Raw genomic sequence first — 18,197 nt, 5'->3', positions numbered from 1 at the left:
ACTGTCCAACAAATATTCCTGCGAGACATGTATCTATACTGCAATAATAATCATCAACAAAATAATTTAAAAAGGTCTCATCCTCTCTGTCGGCAGCAAGCATAGGGTCAGTGTATGTGTTCTGTAGGTTATATTACTTCTGTAGGATAAGTACATGAGTTAGTAAGCTCTAGCAAACTGCTTTGTACTGCTCCACATATTTTGCCTTAAACCCAGTAGATAATAAACATCAATATTTCTAATGCTATTTTTAATATCAGTTAAAAAAGCATTACTGGGGAAAAAAGTTCTATACTGGCCCCAGGAAATCTCAACTTACTCTGATTAAAAGTAAAAATGTCATGTAGGGTGAGGCCTGGGCCCAGACTGGCAATCTGTGGATTCAGGCAAATTAGCCTGCTGTAATAAAATACCATAGACAGTCACAATTAATTGGGCTGTTTGGGCTTCTGTATATTTGAAATGCCAGGGCCTACTTTGAGTTCCAGGCTGGACTTGGTCTGGGGTAAGTAATTATTTGCTCAAATTATTTTTGAAGGCCCAGGATGTGAAACAATTGGGGGAAAGCTGAGACAGAAATTTGCATTTGTTGACGCAGATAGTCTTAGCTATATAGCAGGATGGTTGATATAACAATATTGATTTTCACTCTTGCACATTCACTAGACTCACTAGAAATGCCCCAAAAACTGATGGATTTAGTAGTGTATAAAGGACACTCAAGATCCTGTGAGGTGTCCCATAAAAATGAGTGGACTGTTTGGTTTTTATGCCTAAATCTTACATTGTCAGGCAAACATAATCATGCTACCTTAGTGACCCTTTGCTGCATGGAAGGTGCCTCACCTTGCCTCAGTGTCCATTGCCTTCTCCTTTGCAACCTCGCTAACCCGTTCCAGTTGGACGTAACGCTTCTTGGTCTTGTTTACTTCTTTCATTGTCTCCAGGAGCTCATTCTGGACTTTCAGTAGCTGCTCAATGCTCTAGTAAAATAGTTTTCATTAGGAACATATAGAGCAAGAGCATCTATGCACTGTATTTAAGTTTTTTTTTTTTTTTGCAGTATTCAGTGGTTTTGTTTCCTTCCTTTCACAGGTAACCTTCTTTATTAGCCTAATTTTCCTATTTCAAGCTACCCCTACATATCAAGATCCACTTGACTGGAGAGGTTGCCAGGTGGAGACCAAATATTGCTGACCCTGTCATTTGACCCCCTACTAATTCTAATACAGGTATGGGATCCCTTATCCGGAAACCAGATATCCAGAAAGCTCTGAATTACGGAAAGGCCATCTCCAATAGACTCCATTATAAACAAATAATTCTTATTTTTAAAAATGATTTCCTTTTTCTCTGTAATAATAAAACAGTACCTGTACTTGATCCCATACTCATATAAGTTAATGGTTACCAGTGTCTGTCAAAGCATAGAGCTTTTTATTTACATTGCAAGCCTATGGACACAGCTGCTACATGGGCAATATGCAATGCTGCACAGTTACATATACTGTTGTGAGCCTCCACACCAAAAAATTTTAGGCAAGATTTATTGCCCAACCGTAGCTGCTATAACATAATGTAAACCTGAAAATATATTTATCCCTGATAATTACAGGTTCAATTACAATTTTCCAATATACATGAATTATAAATTGTAAGTGGTTTTAAAGTTATTTGTTCACGTAACTGCTATTCACAACAGTATTTGCTGGACCCTTTTTGTTCCCTTTTAAAACAATGGAACAGAAGCCAGCTCTCCTCCAAGACAGCCAGCTATGTTGTTCCAAAAGTCATAGCCACCCAGGAATATTATAGCAAAGGATAAATACTGCTTTCCGAAGCAATTCAGTTTACTATTAACATTAAAACATTTTGAATTAATGTATATTGGAAAGTTGCCTAGAATTATATTTTCTTTCATTAAGCAAAATTTTATTTTTGGGTTGACATCCTATTGCTGGAGCAAGCTGCAGATATGGCTACACTGGATGATTTAGGTGCCTGTGAGTCCCTAGCTAGGTTAATAATATTGTTTAAGTAGCAGTTCAAAAATAATAATTCAGCCAATAGGTAATCTGGAGGGGGGGGGGTACCTGGTCTCAAGACTCTCAGTGCATGCACAGTTCGTAAACTTCACTGTCATGTACCGCCTCACTGACTTTGTACTATGTTACCTTTTTTAGCAATAGCTCCTTTGCTGATCTGGCTGTTTTTGCAGCTTCGGAAGTCAAATTCCTATAGTTTTCAGCACCTGTGACTCTGGTCTGTCCAATTGAAGCTGTGCCTTCTACCACGGACCTCCATACTGAATACACACTCCTGTAAATACAGAATTCCATGCACAGTAACCACATAATCAGGTCAATATACAAGTGGCTTACCTCCACCAGCAAGAGTGTGCTGTAGCGTAAATATGTAACATAAGATAAAACTTTCCAGATGAAAAGAGAAAATATATAATCTGATTTAACGTTAATGTAAACAAGTCTAATAGAAGAAAATGGAATTCTATTCAACTTTGCAATATCCTCTATAAATCCCCCCCCCCTTACTCACCTTCTCAGCTGCTGTTCAGCCTTTATACTCACAGGCTTACTTCTGCCCCACCCACTCTGCCCATTTCCCAGTCAGAAATCACCCTTTCCCTGTCCTGTCCGCCCATTTTCCCGCCCCTTATGTCATAGCTGCTCCAGTGACATCATGGCCCGGAGGCCGGTATTATAGTTAAAAAATGGCAACCCTAAGCCAAAGTCATCAGTCATGGCTCCTAATGTACTCCTTAAAATCTACAAAAAGATTCCTATTGTGCAAACCACAAACCTAGGGGGTTTTGTAAATTACTTGTAAACTTGCCTGCCATTTTCAAGGTTCTTACTCATAATATGGCCACACTATAAGAAATCATGAATGTAAATTAAGCCCTGTAGTGTCAATTAGTTCAAGGGGTTTCCTCTTTGGTCTCCCCCCAAGGGGCGACAGGCACTTTTCCCTGGTGCTATGGCCTGGGACAACACCAGGCCAAACCAACACCAATATCCACAACAGTAACATGAGGGCTTAGAGCCTAATAAGGAATAATTGGAATGCTGTAACCTCTTGGGATAAGAGAATGGGTTTTCACTGACTAAATTTTCCTATACGGGATATTCATACAAGTAAATAGTAATGTGCATTAATGCTTTGTTTGCCTTTTGTTGAAATAGCTGATCAGATTACAAAGCACTCCAGTTATTCTGTTTTGGAAGGGTTTGCAAAAACACACATAAAGCAAACAAACACTTCTTGCATTTTTATCCAGACTCCTGAACCATTATCCTACACAAATAGCCTAACTCTTAAGGGAAATAGCACACAAGGGAATTCAGGGCTTGCGCCTGATCAATTTCATTTCAGTGGCATCTGGACCCGCAGGTGCACTCATTACAATTTGACAGTCAGCGGGTGAATCTGCAATTCTAAACAATTTTCCCATATATACTAAACATCTTCATGGTTAACCATGGAAAAAGATCTCATCAAGGTCTGTTTATTAGCTGGTTTTGCGGCATTGTTTCAGGAGTCAGAATGGAGTGCAGAGTACATAAAATGTAAAGAGACATACAGATCCTGCTTCAATAGTCCTATTTAAAACTTGTAATTACTATATGTTGGAAAGTTGTTTAGAATTACATTTTCTTTCATTATGCAAAAAACACAATTAGCCTGGAGTTCCCCTTTAATTTCAACTAAAACCAAACACCCTGAATGAAAAGGAACAGAACTATGTATAACAACTCTTGCCTCTGGAAACAGGATCCTTGTCTGACACCAAGCAAAATATTGTAGCCTCACTCAATGGTCTCAAGAATGATTCTTTTGGAAGAGTGTCTATGATGTTTGGCAGCTTCTCTCTCTCTAGTCCAAAGTACAGAGCAGTTATTTACCACTGTGAATGATACTACACTGCATTGCCAGAACTTGTTTAAGTGCATCCATCTGTTCTGCAAACCCCCTTGCACAAATGGGAAACATCTGAAATGGTTACAGGCAAAGGATCAATTGTTCTTCCAGCATCAAACAAACAAACAGCTCTAAGTAATGGGAATATATGGGGTTTTGTCAACATATTAACAAATGTCTATCCTGAAGGGGCCATACAGGGACCCCTTATGATGGAGTTTGTTTAACTTGATGAATATTTTATGTGTGATCAGTTTAGAAATGTATTATGCCCAATTGCTCAATAGAATCTGTGCACTTCTATGGAGTCGACTTAACAGTTCAATGTTTAAAGTGTGTGAATTTTATACAGGTTTGGGATCCATTATCCTGAAACCCATTATCCAGAAAGCTCCAAATTACAGGAAGGCCATCACTCACTTATTCCATTTTAATGAAATAATTTAAATTCAAAAAAATAAGTTCCCCTTTCTCTGTAATAACAAAAAACTACCTTGTACTTGATCCCAACTAAAATATACTGTAATTAATCCTTATCAGAGGCAAAACAATCCTTTTGGGTTTATTTAATGTTTAAATGATTTTTAACAGACATAAAGTATAGTGAGCCAAATTACAGAAAGATGCCCCATCTTGAAAACCCATGGTCCCGAGCTTTCTGAATAACCTGTACCCATACCTGTACCTGGACCATGCTGGGTTGTGCCCTTCATGATGGATGCAGAAGTCATCTCACACTGCAAACATGACAAAACTGTAGAAATGTAATGTTTGCATCTGTACCATAAATAGTAGTTTGTGAGACCTTGGTGGTTAAGACACCCTTGTTAAAAAAAACTATTTTTCCTTGAAAATAATAATGAATACTCAACAAAACTGAGGAAAGTATTCACCAATTTAATATAAATCTCTGTCAGACAAGTTAAGCAATGTCTGTTACTATAAGCAACACAGCTGAACAAACATGTTTATTGGCAAAAAAGAATTTGGGGAAATGATCTGAAATCTCAAATAATTTCACCCACCTGCATTCACTGGTCTCATTTTTCCCACGATGCCAGTCTCTTTTAAGGTACTGACTAGCCAGCCTCTGCAGTGCCTAAAGGTCACAAAAAGACATCATGTTCATAAAAGAGTCCTGTCTAAAGCCCTTGTTTACAGGAACACATTGCTTTCTTAACACTATTCTGCCACATTTTGCACTTGAACTCCAGACCCACACATTCCATCATCTGGTCAGATTTATTCCAGCAGCCGCAGAGGTTAACACCATACTCACAAACACTGCCCCTTGCCAAGTAGGATGTGTGCAGTAAACAGCCTCTAGCGTAATTCACACAGGAACACTGCTGGCACACAACCAAGCTCCATCTTTTTGAAATCAAGAAGTCAATTTGGGAGCATGGAAAAAATTACTTTAAAGAAAAACTTTACTTTCTTTGAATAGGCAAATCAAATTTTAAATTAACATGGATATATAAATATAATCCGGTAAGAGGGGTCGTCAAACAGGCCTCATACATTTTTAAAAATAAAGGCAATTAAATATTCAATGTTTTCTTTCTTTTTTTTTCTTCTAACTTCATGCCACAAAGTGATAAATCATTTGTGTAGTTTGAATGGTCCCATTTAGGCATTAGTTTTATGTATATAGCTTTTAATTGTCTACATTGAAGTCAAGATTTTTATTTGAAAATTAATATTGTTTTAACGGCTCTGCATTTCTTTTCAAAGTTTATGTATGTATATCTTTATTTATAAAGTGATACTTATGTACGCAGCGCTGTAGAATACATTAATACAAACAGGGGGTTAAAGATAATAATAGATAAATACAAAGTATAACAATAAATACAAATAAATACAAGATACAGTTGCAATAAATTAAGAGTCAAAGACACAAGAGGAAGGGGGTCCCTGCCCCGTAGAGCTTACAATCTAGATAATTTATGAACAGGTATTTTATTAAAGCCTGGTGGTCTGGGGTGTTCCTAATTGTGGGGGTTTATAACTGGTATCTTTACTTAAACACAAAATGATTCAAACTTTCAAAGCGGTGTGTAAGTTTAGGGTTCAAAAAGGAAGAAGGGAATCTTGCAGAAGATATTGATTACAGACAAAGGTATTTTGAATGTTTATTAGAGACAGAAGCAAACAATTGCCCAAATGCTGATGAGGGGATTGAAAATGCAGTATCTATAAATAACAGAGGCAAAGTGGCACCACTGAAGCCAGGAATTCCCTGGGAAGACAATGAGTGACTGGGTAAGGTGTGCTGACATGGTTGTAATGACAGAGCGAGTGTTGCGTTTCAGAGTCAATTAATGGTTCTCTAGCCCATAATGATAAATGGCTGGTTCTATAGAAATAGCTCGCTCAGGCATGCAATTATCAAATATCACACAGCCAAGTCTGGTCTGGTATTTAAAACAGGCCCTGGCATTTTAAGTATTGAAAGGCCCAAATAGGCCCAATAAATAGTGACTGTCTATAGTATGGTTTTTGTGTGAAGAAAGGTGATTTTTCACTTGTCATTGAGGTGACATCTCTACAGGTTAGGTTTAAGATGGCTTGATTTAAATTTTATTCTCTCTGTGTTTTTTTTTTTTTTTTTATAATTCGGGCAAAACTGCAAAATTCTAATCACAATCAGCCCCTTAGACTGGCCAGAGAGATGAAGTGGTTAGCACTGCTGTTTCACAACTCTTACGGGCAAATTTATCTTACCATTTGATAAACACTTTTCTAAAAATCTCCCTCTTTTTTTTGCTGTTTTCCTTTAGCAGATCTGTAGTGCAAAAGCATCTGCACTCCCATATTTCCATGAGTGTGTACATAATCCCCACTGTGTTGTTGGTCACACACCAACACCAGCCATAGAACAGTCCACTGGTCCACTCATACATTAGATGCTGCACAGTAGAATATTAAAAGGATAAAATTAAACAAAGTGTAGAAAGTGCAGGTCAGAAAGCACCTTCTGTGCTAGTAACAGTAACCTTTTGGCTGCAGAATGAGCAAGATAAGTATTTAAGTGTACTAGGACTCCTTGTGGCCAAAGCTTTTATACCTGGAAATCAACACAGCCATCAGAAGTGACTGCAAGAAGACTGACTGCAGTCAGGTCACTAATAAGTCTAAAATAAGTGTAGCCTTCCATCAGATGGTACATCAAAAAAAGATTTCTCCACATGTTTTTTCCTTCTGTCAAACTAATGACGGGGAAATCCATATAGGTACAGTAACCCTTAGAATGCATTTATAAAGTTTGCGCAGTGCATATTTTATTTGCATATGGTTGTTTTGAGCATGTTTTCCCCTAAGGGTGAAGACACATTGAGCTATCAGTAGCAGCTATTTTTTAACAGCTACTAAACTCCAAAAAATCCCCTGCCATAGACAATAATTGCCTCTGCTAAAACACATGTTGAGACTGTTATCAGTAAATGATCAGCATTGTCTATTTTAGTAGCCACTGCAAGTAGCTGCTGCTAGTAGCTCCATGTCTCTTCACCATAAACGGTTAAAGTCTGCACCGTTGTGCCCGTCTTTCCTTATTTGGCGAATCACTGTAAAATGTGTATTTCACATAAAAATTTGCAAATGAGGTTGAAGTTTGCGTGAGCATGGCCACTGTTTGTAAATTTGCGAAGTCCGTGTAGCGAATATTTTTTACCCCACCAAAGTTGTGCTGTAATTTGAACACAAAGTTTGTGTATAAATATTCATGATTCACAATTATGCCATAAACCTTATAATCAAACTGCGAAAACTGCAATTTATGTTTTCACATTAAATGCACCAATCTTGTCCAGCTTTATAAATATAAACACTGCAAACTAATTATGTTCACTGTGCCAATAATTCTACGCTGCACACATTTTATAAATGACCCAAGTGTGTTTGCAGCAGTGTCCCAATGCTTTGCTCTTACAGCGCTTTCAGTTGCAAAAAGATTAACTGATCCTGGTCTCAAGTTACAGAAATCTTTACTTTTATGGGTGGATTTTTGTTTGTTTTTGCCATAGACTAGATGTACTTCTACTTGTGTTTTTCAAAGGTATATTTCACTTTAGTTAACATTTAGGGGCCCATTCATGAAAGCACTATTTTTTTTTTTTTCAGAAAAAAATTCTTGAAATTTTTTTCTAATTTATACAACTTTTCGTAATGACCATGATAATATTGTTAAAGTTACAACGTTTTCGTGGAACTTAACGAAAACCACAAAAAAAGTCGTATTTTTTGCAAAGACTACGACTACCATTTCGGAAATCATTCAAGCTTTGGTATCATGACTATCTTTTGGCCAGATTGGATCTGTAGAGTGCCACTGAATCCTATGGAAGGCTTCCAAAATCATACATTAAAGTTTCAAAGCCAGAAAGGTTTTCGCGCCGTATATGATCGTTCAGATCCAAAAATGTTGTCAAATATAGTATTGCTCTCTATGCCTACAATTTTATTGTTTTATACTTATCTGTCTGGTTGCTATGGTAAAACTGGCCCTAGCAACCAGATAGTTACTAAAAATTCCAAACGAGAGCTCTGTTAACACAAAAAAAAAACCAACAAAAAAAACAAACTAATCTATATTATACTTAAGCAAATTTCAAGGGTGAACTACCCATTAAAACAGCCAGGAAGAACCCAATGTAGCTTTAAATTATTAAAGCTTAAGTTGACAGAAATGCTTTGTTCTATATCTATTCTTCTTTATTTTGTCATTTCAGCATTCAGTGTCTTCAGTATAAAAGTTGTACGGCAGCCAAGAGTATGCAGTATTGTGTATTCCTGTATTCACTATTCCTGTATTTCTCTTAAGCAGCCTATTAAGATTTTTACCCCTTCCAGATCCTAATTAGCATCTATCCATCGGGGTACATTCGGGGGTTCGGTGCATCCCTACTTTAAATGCTATCATATGCAGATAATGGTGTATGATATTTCATACTTAGGAAGTCATTATTCTTCCTTCAACAAAAGCTAAAGTATTAATGCAAAAGTTTCACTAAAGCTTAGAATAGAATCTGCAAATAAAAGTATGACCCTCAGATGTTTGCACTGAAACCTTTCCATCCCCTTGTCTTTGTTCAGTATGTATAGAATGCAGAACCCACAATGATTACTAAGTCTATACATACCTGCCCATACTCTTTTTCAATCGCTGCTCTCTGTTTGCAGAATGACCTAAAGTTGGAAAGAAAGAGATTAAACCTAGTACATTTTGGCACTGATCTTGTTATGACATTTAAAATCAAGGTTCCTGGCCTGTTATACTGCAACAGAAAGAGGTAGGGAGCTTTGGGTGCAAATAAATTATTCAATTTCTAGAAAACAGAGATATTTCTAGGGTCACCAATGGTAGTATTGTAAGTATTGAGTCACTAATGGTAGTAATGGAAGTATTGAGAGGTATCCAATAGTCCCTATGTTTCTGTTCCCCTACCCTGCGGTCAGTGGGTTTGCACATGCTCACTGGTTCTGCCTAAAGCCTTGCACATGATTCTACCTAAATGGCTGTAAATCTACTCGCACATTAAGCCAATTCTATTTTATAAAAAGACACAGCAGGAAGCATTATGAGGTGGAATCAATAGGTTGGTTCTTCCCTGGGAAATCAAATTGGGAAAAAATGGCTTGGCATAACAGGAGGCAGAGGTGGGGTGAACTTTAGAGCTTTAGCAGATATATATAGAACACGTAGTGGAACTAAAATGTATATAAAAATAAAAGATGAAGTGCACACACCAGGGAAATCTCAGAATCTAAAGCCACAGGTTTAAATATAAGAAGCAGATCATACAGACAAGCCATATCTACAGTAACATAGTAACATAGTAACATAGTAAGTTGGGTTGAAAAAAGACATACGTCCATCAAGTTCAACCATAATGCCTATACCTAACCTGCCTAACTACAAGTTGATCCAGAGGAAGGCAAAAAACTCCATCTGAAACCTCTCTAATTTGCCTCAGAGGGGAAAAAATTCCTTCCTGACTCCAAGATGGCAATCGGACCAGTCCCTGTATCAACTTGTACTAAGAGCTATCTCCCATAACCGTGTATTCCCTCACTTGCTAAGAATCCATCCAGCCCCTTCTTAAAGCTATATAATGTATCAGCCAGTACGACTGATTCGGGGAGGGAATTCCACAACTTCACAGCTCTCACTGTAAAAAATCCTTTCCGAATATTTAAATGGAACCTCCCTTCTTCTAAACGGAGTGGGTGCCCTCGTGTCCGTTGGAAGGACCTACTGGTAAATAAAACATTAGAGAGGTTATTATATGATCCCCTTATATATTTATACATAGTTATCATGTCACCTCTTAAGCGCCTCTTCTCCAGCGTAAACAGACCCAACTTGGCCAGTCTTTCTTCATAACTGAGACTTTCCATACCCTTTACCAGCTTAGTTGCCCTTCTCTGGACCCTCTCTAGCTCAATAATGTCCCGTTTGAGCACTGGAGACCAAAACTGAACAGCATATTCTAGATGGGGCCTTACCAGTGCTCTGTAAAGGGGAAGAATAACCCCCTCCTCCCGTGAATCTATACCCCTTTTAATACAGCTCAGAACCTTGTTTGCCCTTGCAGCTGCTGCCTGGCATTGCTTGCTACAGCCAAGTTTATTATCTACAAGGACTCCAAGATCCTTCTCCATTATGGATTTGCCTAGTGCAGTCCCATTAAGGTTATACGGGGCTTGCATATTTTTACATCCCAGGTGCATGACCTTACATTTATCCACATTAAATCTCACAGTATTTATATAGAGGGTACAACCAGAACAAGTCATTCCAGAATGCATTTGAAATATATCTTGTGAACTATGCCCAATATTTATATAGAGCAGGGGTAGGGAACCTACGGCTCGGGAGCCAGATGTGGCTCTTTTGATGGCTGCATCTGGCTCGCTGCCAAATCTTTAATAAAAAAAATAATGAGGGGCATGGCCTGCGCTCGCTGGATAGAAGACGTGTTCTAAGCCTTAGAACACGTCTTCTATTCGCCGAGCACAGGCCACGCCCTCCTCCGTATCACATCCGCATCCGGCATCCTTGGCACCCACCCTACATTGCCCTTGCACTCGGCAGATAGAAGACGTGTTCTAAGCCTTAGAACATGTCTTCTATCCGCCGAGCACAGGCCACGCCCTCCTCTGCATCGCATCTGGCATCCTAGGGACCCACCCCACAGCATCCGCGGCCAAACATATTGTATGGCTCTCATGGAATTACATTTTAAAATATGTGGTGTTTATGGCTCTCTCAGCCAAAAAGGTTCCCGACCCCTGATATAGAGGGTACATTGCACCAGAACAAGTCATTCCAGAATGCATATGAAATACATCTTGTGAACTATGTCCAATATTAAGAGACAATGCAGGAGCACTGCTCATTATACACACTTCAAATGAGTAGCTTAGGTTAAAAAAATAAGGGTAATTATAGCACAAATAGGTGTGTCATAATATAATGGTGAATTGAGCTGCAATATAGCGTGACTTTAAAACATCTGTGGGAAATGAATATTAGGCTCTGCACCTATGAGCATTTATAATTATGGTCCTGTCTCGGATGTGGCAGATAGGCCATGCATTTGTGGTGGAAACTGGACTTAAATACTCATAAGGTTTCAGGCATTAAAGGACTAGCACGTGAATATGGCACAGGAAAGAAATTATTTGCCATGCTTATGAGCGATTCTTATTTGTTACAATAACATTTGTGTCAATACTCTGAGAAGCATGTTCTTGAGAAGTGATTAACACAAAATCATGTGACCTGTGAAGTTACCCTGTAATACATGAACTGAATCTCTCACTATATCTTTAACAACCATGCGCAATAATTCCACTTCCCCCTACACTGATACTAATGAAACTTTGCGGCTGAGCCTGTACTATATCTATCAAATATGTTCCTCATTATTTACTTGCTCTCATCTGGTTGATTTTCTGACCTGCTGTGTATATTAACAGGACCAATGGGATATCTGACATATTGCAACTCCTAGGTCTCAGCACTGGCTTCATGACTAGGTTGGGGAGTGTACTGGAGGGAAAATATACCCAAAAACCCACCCTCTGTCTGCAGTCAAACTCTGGCAGGGGAACTATAGGGGTATAGCAAGACTTGCAAATAGGACTACAGCAATTCTCAACTTGAAGACATATAATTAAACTAATGAAATCAGATGAGAGTAAGGCACCAGCCATATTTAAGTACAGTATTACACACATACCAACATGCAAAGTATCAAATTGAACAGAACCAACTCTGCCTTTAGATATCTTCTTTTTCTATATCTGATATGTTGTAATAGAAAAAAAACACACTAAGTAAAAGCAACAGGCAGTACTTTCAATTCCAGTACAAGCTTGATTGATTAAGTAAGTAATTTATGTAGTACTGTGCTACTGGTTCAGCAAAACACACACTGAGAACTAAATTCTTACATACTGTATAAGACCTAATAATAATAATAATAATACAGTTATGGGACCTGTTACCCAGAATGCTTGGGACCTGGGGTTTTCCGGATAAGGAGTCTTTCTGTAATTTAGATCTCCATACCTTAAGTCTACTAAAAATCATATAAATGTTAAATAAACCCAATAGGATTGTTTTGTCTTCAATAAGGATTAATTATATATTGGTTGGTATTAAGTACAAAGTACTGTTACGGTATATTATTACAGAGAAAAAGAAAATCATTTTTTAAAATGTGAATTATTTGATTAAAACGGAGTCTATGGGAGATAGCCTTTACGTAATTCGGAAGTTTCGGGATAATGGGTTTCCAGATAAGGGGTTTTTTACCTGTACTAACATATACTTTGGTCTCACCTGTAACAAATACTATTTGTTGTATGTACATAAATGTATGTACGTATATATGTAAACTGTTAAATGTTTTCTTGATTGTATTTCTTAGATTGCCTTTGTAAATAAGATATTCACAATCCTACAATTAAAGACCTGACACAGGGTTTTCTTACTGTTAAAATAACTGCATATTTATGTCTCTACATTCTAGCTTTCTTTCAGGCAATGGAACAGAAGGAGTGTTTTGCCAGGCTGGAAAACTCATGGTTGGCAAAATGGTGGGAATTTGCCTGTGTGCCATTGCCCTTAGGGATATACATATTTTTATTCTTTTTGTCTGTGTTTTCCATCATTTTTTAGGTAGGGAATTTACCAATAAACAAAGAATTGAATGCCCTCTATAACAAGGCCTGATTCCAAGGACATTACACAATATTGGGTTCCAGTAAGTCTGTTAGCCCTGAAAATAGATCAAACTGTTCAATGTCAGGACACCACTGGTAACAAAGCAATTATCAGGGAACCAATACAGTCCAATCCTCCTAGGAGCAGGGAAGTCCCCTTAACATAACAATCAAAGCTACAAAGAGAAGAAAAAAAGCTTCAGTTACTGGCAATACACAAAGAGCCAATGAACATAGAAGTGGCTATTTATTGACTATTCAAAAAGCTGCTGTAAATAGCTGGCTCTTGATTTATTTGTCTAGATGACTGACCATTTTTTAAATCCTAGCGGCATGCCATTATGACTGCAAATACTTTTGAGTTCGTATAATATCTAACTAAAATATTGCTTACAGAATCATATAACGATGGTATCTCCTGTACCTTCACCCATGTACACAAGCTTTAGAGCTTTTCTGAGTGGTGAGGCTCAATTAATATTCACATTATGTATTATCAGTTTAGTAGTGGAACAAAATGCAAAAGGATAGGGTTTCTCCACTAGTGAGATATAAAGTGTAATCCCTTACATACACAAATATATGATAATATAAATGAAATATAAATATGCTAATATTAATATCCTGTGAAATATATCAAGAAGAATGCACCCCCTGCTGTAAGTTTAATGAAGAGTATCATGCCTCTTTATTTTACACAAATAGGGTTTTAGCTTCCACCCAATGGGCACAACTTAGCAATTCACATAGGAACCAAGAGGGGGTATGACCATTCCCCCAAGTGGGCTCAGTTAAGGCTGATGCCACACGTGGCGTTTTTACGCTGCGTATTTTCTAATTCTCTCGGCGGCTGAAAAACGCACAATATCATCATCCATAGAAATAACTTGAAAAGACTCAAAGCAAACCACACAATGCGTAACTACGCTAGAAAACACCTTAGCACGGATTTTTCAAGCGTTTGCCGAAATGCGCCAGTATTTGCACAGCAAGCTATTCCTATGTATACACAAAGGCAGCTGCCAGACCTAGCGGAAATACGCAGCGTTTTTTACTATTTCCCACTATTAGCACCATGGAAACGGGATTTGCTACGTCACCAGTACTAGGCTGAAAAACGACATAGTCAGGGGCTGTGTGGCTTGTGCGGCGTTTTTAGGCTGAGAAAATACACAGCGTAAAAATGCCACGTGTGGCATCAGCCTAAGGGGCCAAGGAAAATGGGTGTAAGACTTGTTAGAACTTGTAATAGCAAAAAAATAAATGATGCCCTCACAAATAACTGCCACCAGCATACAATATGGTTGAAGGAAATCAGTACATATTAATGAATGTACCTAAAAAGTACCTCACAGAAGGTTAATGATCAAATTGAGGAATATTGGCCTAAAACATAATATTTGTAATTGGATAGAGAACTGGCTGAAGGATAGATTACAAAGAGTGGTGGTAAATGGAACATTTTCTAATTGGACCAGTGTGGTTAGTGGAGTACTGCAGGGGTTAGTCCTTGGTCCTTTGCTTTTTAATTTGTTTATTAATGACCTGGAGGTGGGCATAGAGAGTGCTGTTTTTATTTTTGCTGATGACACTTAATTGTGCAAAACTATAAGTTCCATGCAGGATGCTGCCGCTTTGCAGAGCGATTTAACAAAATTGGAAAACTGGGCAGTAAACCGGAAAATGAGGTTCAATGTTGACAAGTGCAAAGTTATGCACTTTGGTAGAAATAATACAAACGTGAACTATCCACTGGTATTTTGTTGGGGGTATCCTTAATGGAGAAGGATCTGGGGTTTTTGTAGATAACAAGTTGTCTAATTCCAGGCAGTGTCATTCTGTGGCTACTAAAGCAAATAAAGTGCTGTCTTGTATAAAAAAGGGCATTGACTCAAGGGATAAAAACATAGTTTTGCCTCTTTATAGGTCCCTGGTAAGGCCTCACCTTGAGTATGCGGTGCAGTTTTGGGCTCCAGTCCTTAAGAAGGATATTAATGAGCTGGAGAGAGTGCAGAGACTGCAACTAAACTGGTAAAGGGGATGGAAGATTTAAGCTATGAGGTTAGACTGTCATGGTTGGGGTTGTTTTCTCTGGAAAAGAGGCGCTTGCGAGGGGACATGGTTACTCTGTACAAGTAAATTACAGGGGATTATAGGCAGATAGGGGATGACCTTTTTCCCCAAATAAACAATCAACGCACCAGAGGTCACCCCTTTAGTTTAGAGGAACAGAGCTTCCATTTGAAGCAGCGTAGGTGGTTTTTCACGGTGAGGGCAGTGAGATTGGGGAATGCCCTTCCTAGTGATGTGGTAATGGCAGATTCTGTTAATGCCTATAAGAGGGGCCTGGATAAGTTTTTGAACAAGCAGTATATCCAAGGCTATTGTGATACTAATATCTACAGTTAGTATTAGTGGTTGTATATATAGTTTATGTATGTGAGTGTATAGGTTGGTAAGTATAGGTTTGTGTGTGCTGGGTTTACTTGGATGGTTTGAACTTGATGGACTCTGGTCTTTTTTCAACCCTATGTAACTATGTATTACTAATCAAATAAAGATAAAAAAAAATAACCAAAGTGCATTTATTATACTTTGCTTATAAACATGTGATTTAGAAATATCAGGGGTTATTGTCACTTTGTAAGGGGCATCTCCACAAGCATGTAGAACAGTATACACACTATTTTGCCATTTGGTGCACTTAAAGGGGAAAAATGAATACATTGCAAGTGAACTGCTGCCTATGCTAGAGGCAGACAAGTATCGCATACTGCATTCTTCAGGCAAAGCAAGCCCATGATGATAAAAGTATGAACATAATAAATATTTGTGCAAGTCTAACCACGTGCAAATTAAGCCCAAAGCTGTATATCAGTTCTGTCTATAACCAGATATGAAACAAATCTCCACTCTATACTTTCTAAATTTAATTTCATCAACATGGGAAAAAAAGCAAAAACATGAAAGAGGAATTTCTTGGGCAACAACTGCACAGTTCTTGTTCCTCTGCCATAATAAGCCACTAGATTTATGTCAGGTTCACTACAAGTATTATAGTAGGAATAGTTAGTCCTATAATCTATTAGCAATCTGTTGAATCATTCGCATTAAGCTAACCACCATGTGAGTTGCCATAAAGCAAGAATAGGTTACTGGAATCTGCAAAGGCCTTGGGAGTTTGATGGGGTAGGAAAGGTAAACGTTATATAAAATAAGAAAAAGTGACTAATTTACTATATACATTCTTAGTATATTCAGCCATGGGACCTATTATACAGGATGTTTGGGACTTTTCCATAATGTTTGGGGTTTTCCATAATTTGAATTGCCATACTATTTCATGCCAATGTTGGTACACTAAAATACTTTATGTACTGTAGTACTACAAGGTTAAGAAGTTGATGTGACAACGCTCTCCTCCTACCCATAATGATACACAGTAAGGGGCATTTTAGGTTAGTGTCAGCTTTATCAATTGTTTTTTCTGCCTGTGTGAGATCATGTCTCAGGCTAACAACCCCCTCCAGCCGGTGAGCAGGTTAATGGGCCTGCTGAGTGTATGGCTCCTCCTGTCCTACAGACTGGCATCTATAAAAATAGAACTTGTGGTTAAAATCTATTCCACCTGACACTGAACTATTTTTTAGTTTGCTTTTAACAATTGTGGTCACTGAGCAGAAACAACAAAGGATGCATACTATCCCACAAGCTACTGCCTGTATGCATTAAAACAATGGCTTTTATTCTATTATTGACTAAAGACACAGCCTGCCTATACGACAATGCTAAGGTGTTTTAATCTGCCAATTATTATTATAAGTGAGTCCTAGGTCATGCTATAAGAATGGCCTTTGCACTACCACATATATGTATATATATATATTTTTTTGTTTTTTTCTATTGGGGATTCTTTCACATAAAATAACAAATCCTGCATTAAAAAGTTCTTCCAAGCTAGAAATTAGTTCTGTGAACTGTTTTATGTTTGAAAAAAAATGGCATCAGTAATCAAATCTCCACATTTTAAAATTTTGTATAGCCACTATTTGCAGGTAAATCTGGTAACTCCGCACCAGATTAGTTTATAGTTCTGGGAGGTAGGTTGTTTGGATTAGAATAGTTGCATCAATTTTTAAAAAGCTTCACAAGTTTTGATTTGGATGGAGATCGATGATTTGAGTAGGACATTCTAAGTCGGTAATTTTTTAGTTCTTCAACCATCCCATTGTTAACTGGGCCTTAACTTAGTCTAGCTTAAAGGTGAATTTCTGCCCACGCTTCAGATTTTTAGCAGACTGAAATTTGTACCTTTCATTCACCCAAATGTTTTAAGAAGATCCCCAGTCCCTGTGGATGAAAAGCAGCCTAACAGTATGATGCCACCATCACCTTGATATACCATAGCTCTGTTAAACAATTGCAAGCACACCTTGGAGTAGTATGTGGTAAGAATATATAAGAATTGCACTAGCTAACTAGGGCTTCCTGAAAAAATACAAACCTTTCTATGTTATCATTATTGAATATTAATAACATTGGCACTGATTAACCATTAAAAATGCATGCAAGATCATGGCATATAAACAACACGTTTGCTAAAACAAACAATAAACTGAACTTCTTATACTATCAAACTAGTTCTTGGGTACTCGCTGTTGTCCTCTAAAACAAATTGCACTGGATGGTGCTATACAATTTCCCAGCGATTCAGCAAAATTTATGTAGAGAGGTGATTCTATCATAATGCCAGGACCAAACCTAGGAATGCCATCAGTTCAACACTGTGAATAGCCTGATACATATTTAGTGTTTTGTTAAAACATAATTTATGGTATAAGAATAAGATATATTAAAACAAAAACATATAATAATATATTTTAAATACGCATCAGCATCTCAGGGATCCTCTCTGCTAATTCCTGTTCACCTATGCACAGCAGATTTACTCTACTGCTCATGTGCAGGAAGCCAAACAATTAAAAAATAAGTTAAGGAGATGCCAGCACGGCCAGTTTTTC

At 37.8% G+C, this 18,197-nt stretch overlaps 1 protein-coding gene across 1 annotated transcript in view; it reads right to left on the bottom strand.

The window, feature by feature from the left end:
• Nucleotides 1-18,197, bottom strand: part of fchsd1 (FCH and double SH3 domains 1) — a 54,805-nt gene that overhangs the window by 27,751 nt on the left and 8,857 nt on the right. The window contains exons 4-7 of the mRNA XM_002939991.4: nt 9,084-9,129; nt 4,965-5,038; nt 2,175-2,319; nt 847-983 (exon numbers count right to left, since the gene is read on the bottom strand). Coding sequence (XP_002940037.4) covers nt 847-983; nt 2,175-2,319; nt 4,965-5,038; nt 9,084-9,129 — 402 coding nt within the window. The remainder of the gene's footprint in view (nt 1-846; nt 984-2,174; nt 2,320-4,964; nt 5,039-9,083; nt 9,130-18,197) is intronic.

The sequence above is a fragment of the Xenopus tropicalis genome, chromosome 3, assembly GCF_000004195.4.
Source record: "Xenopus tropicalis strain Nigerian chromosome 3, UCB_Xtro_10.0, whole genome shotgun sequence".
NCBI classification, from domain to species: Eukaryota; Metazoa; Chordata; class Amphibia; order Anura; family Pipidae; genus Xenopus; species Xenopus tropicalis.
Note: the sequence above shows the minus strand (reverse complement) of the source record. Positions and strands in the feature narration are given on the sequence as shown.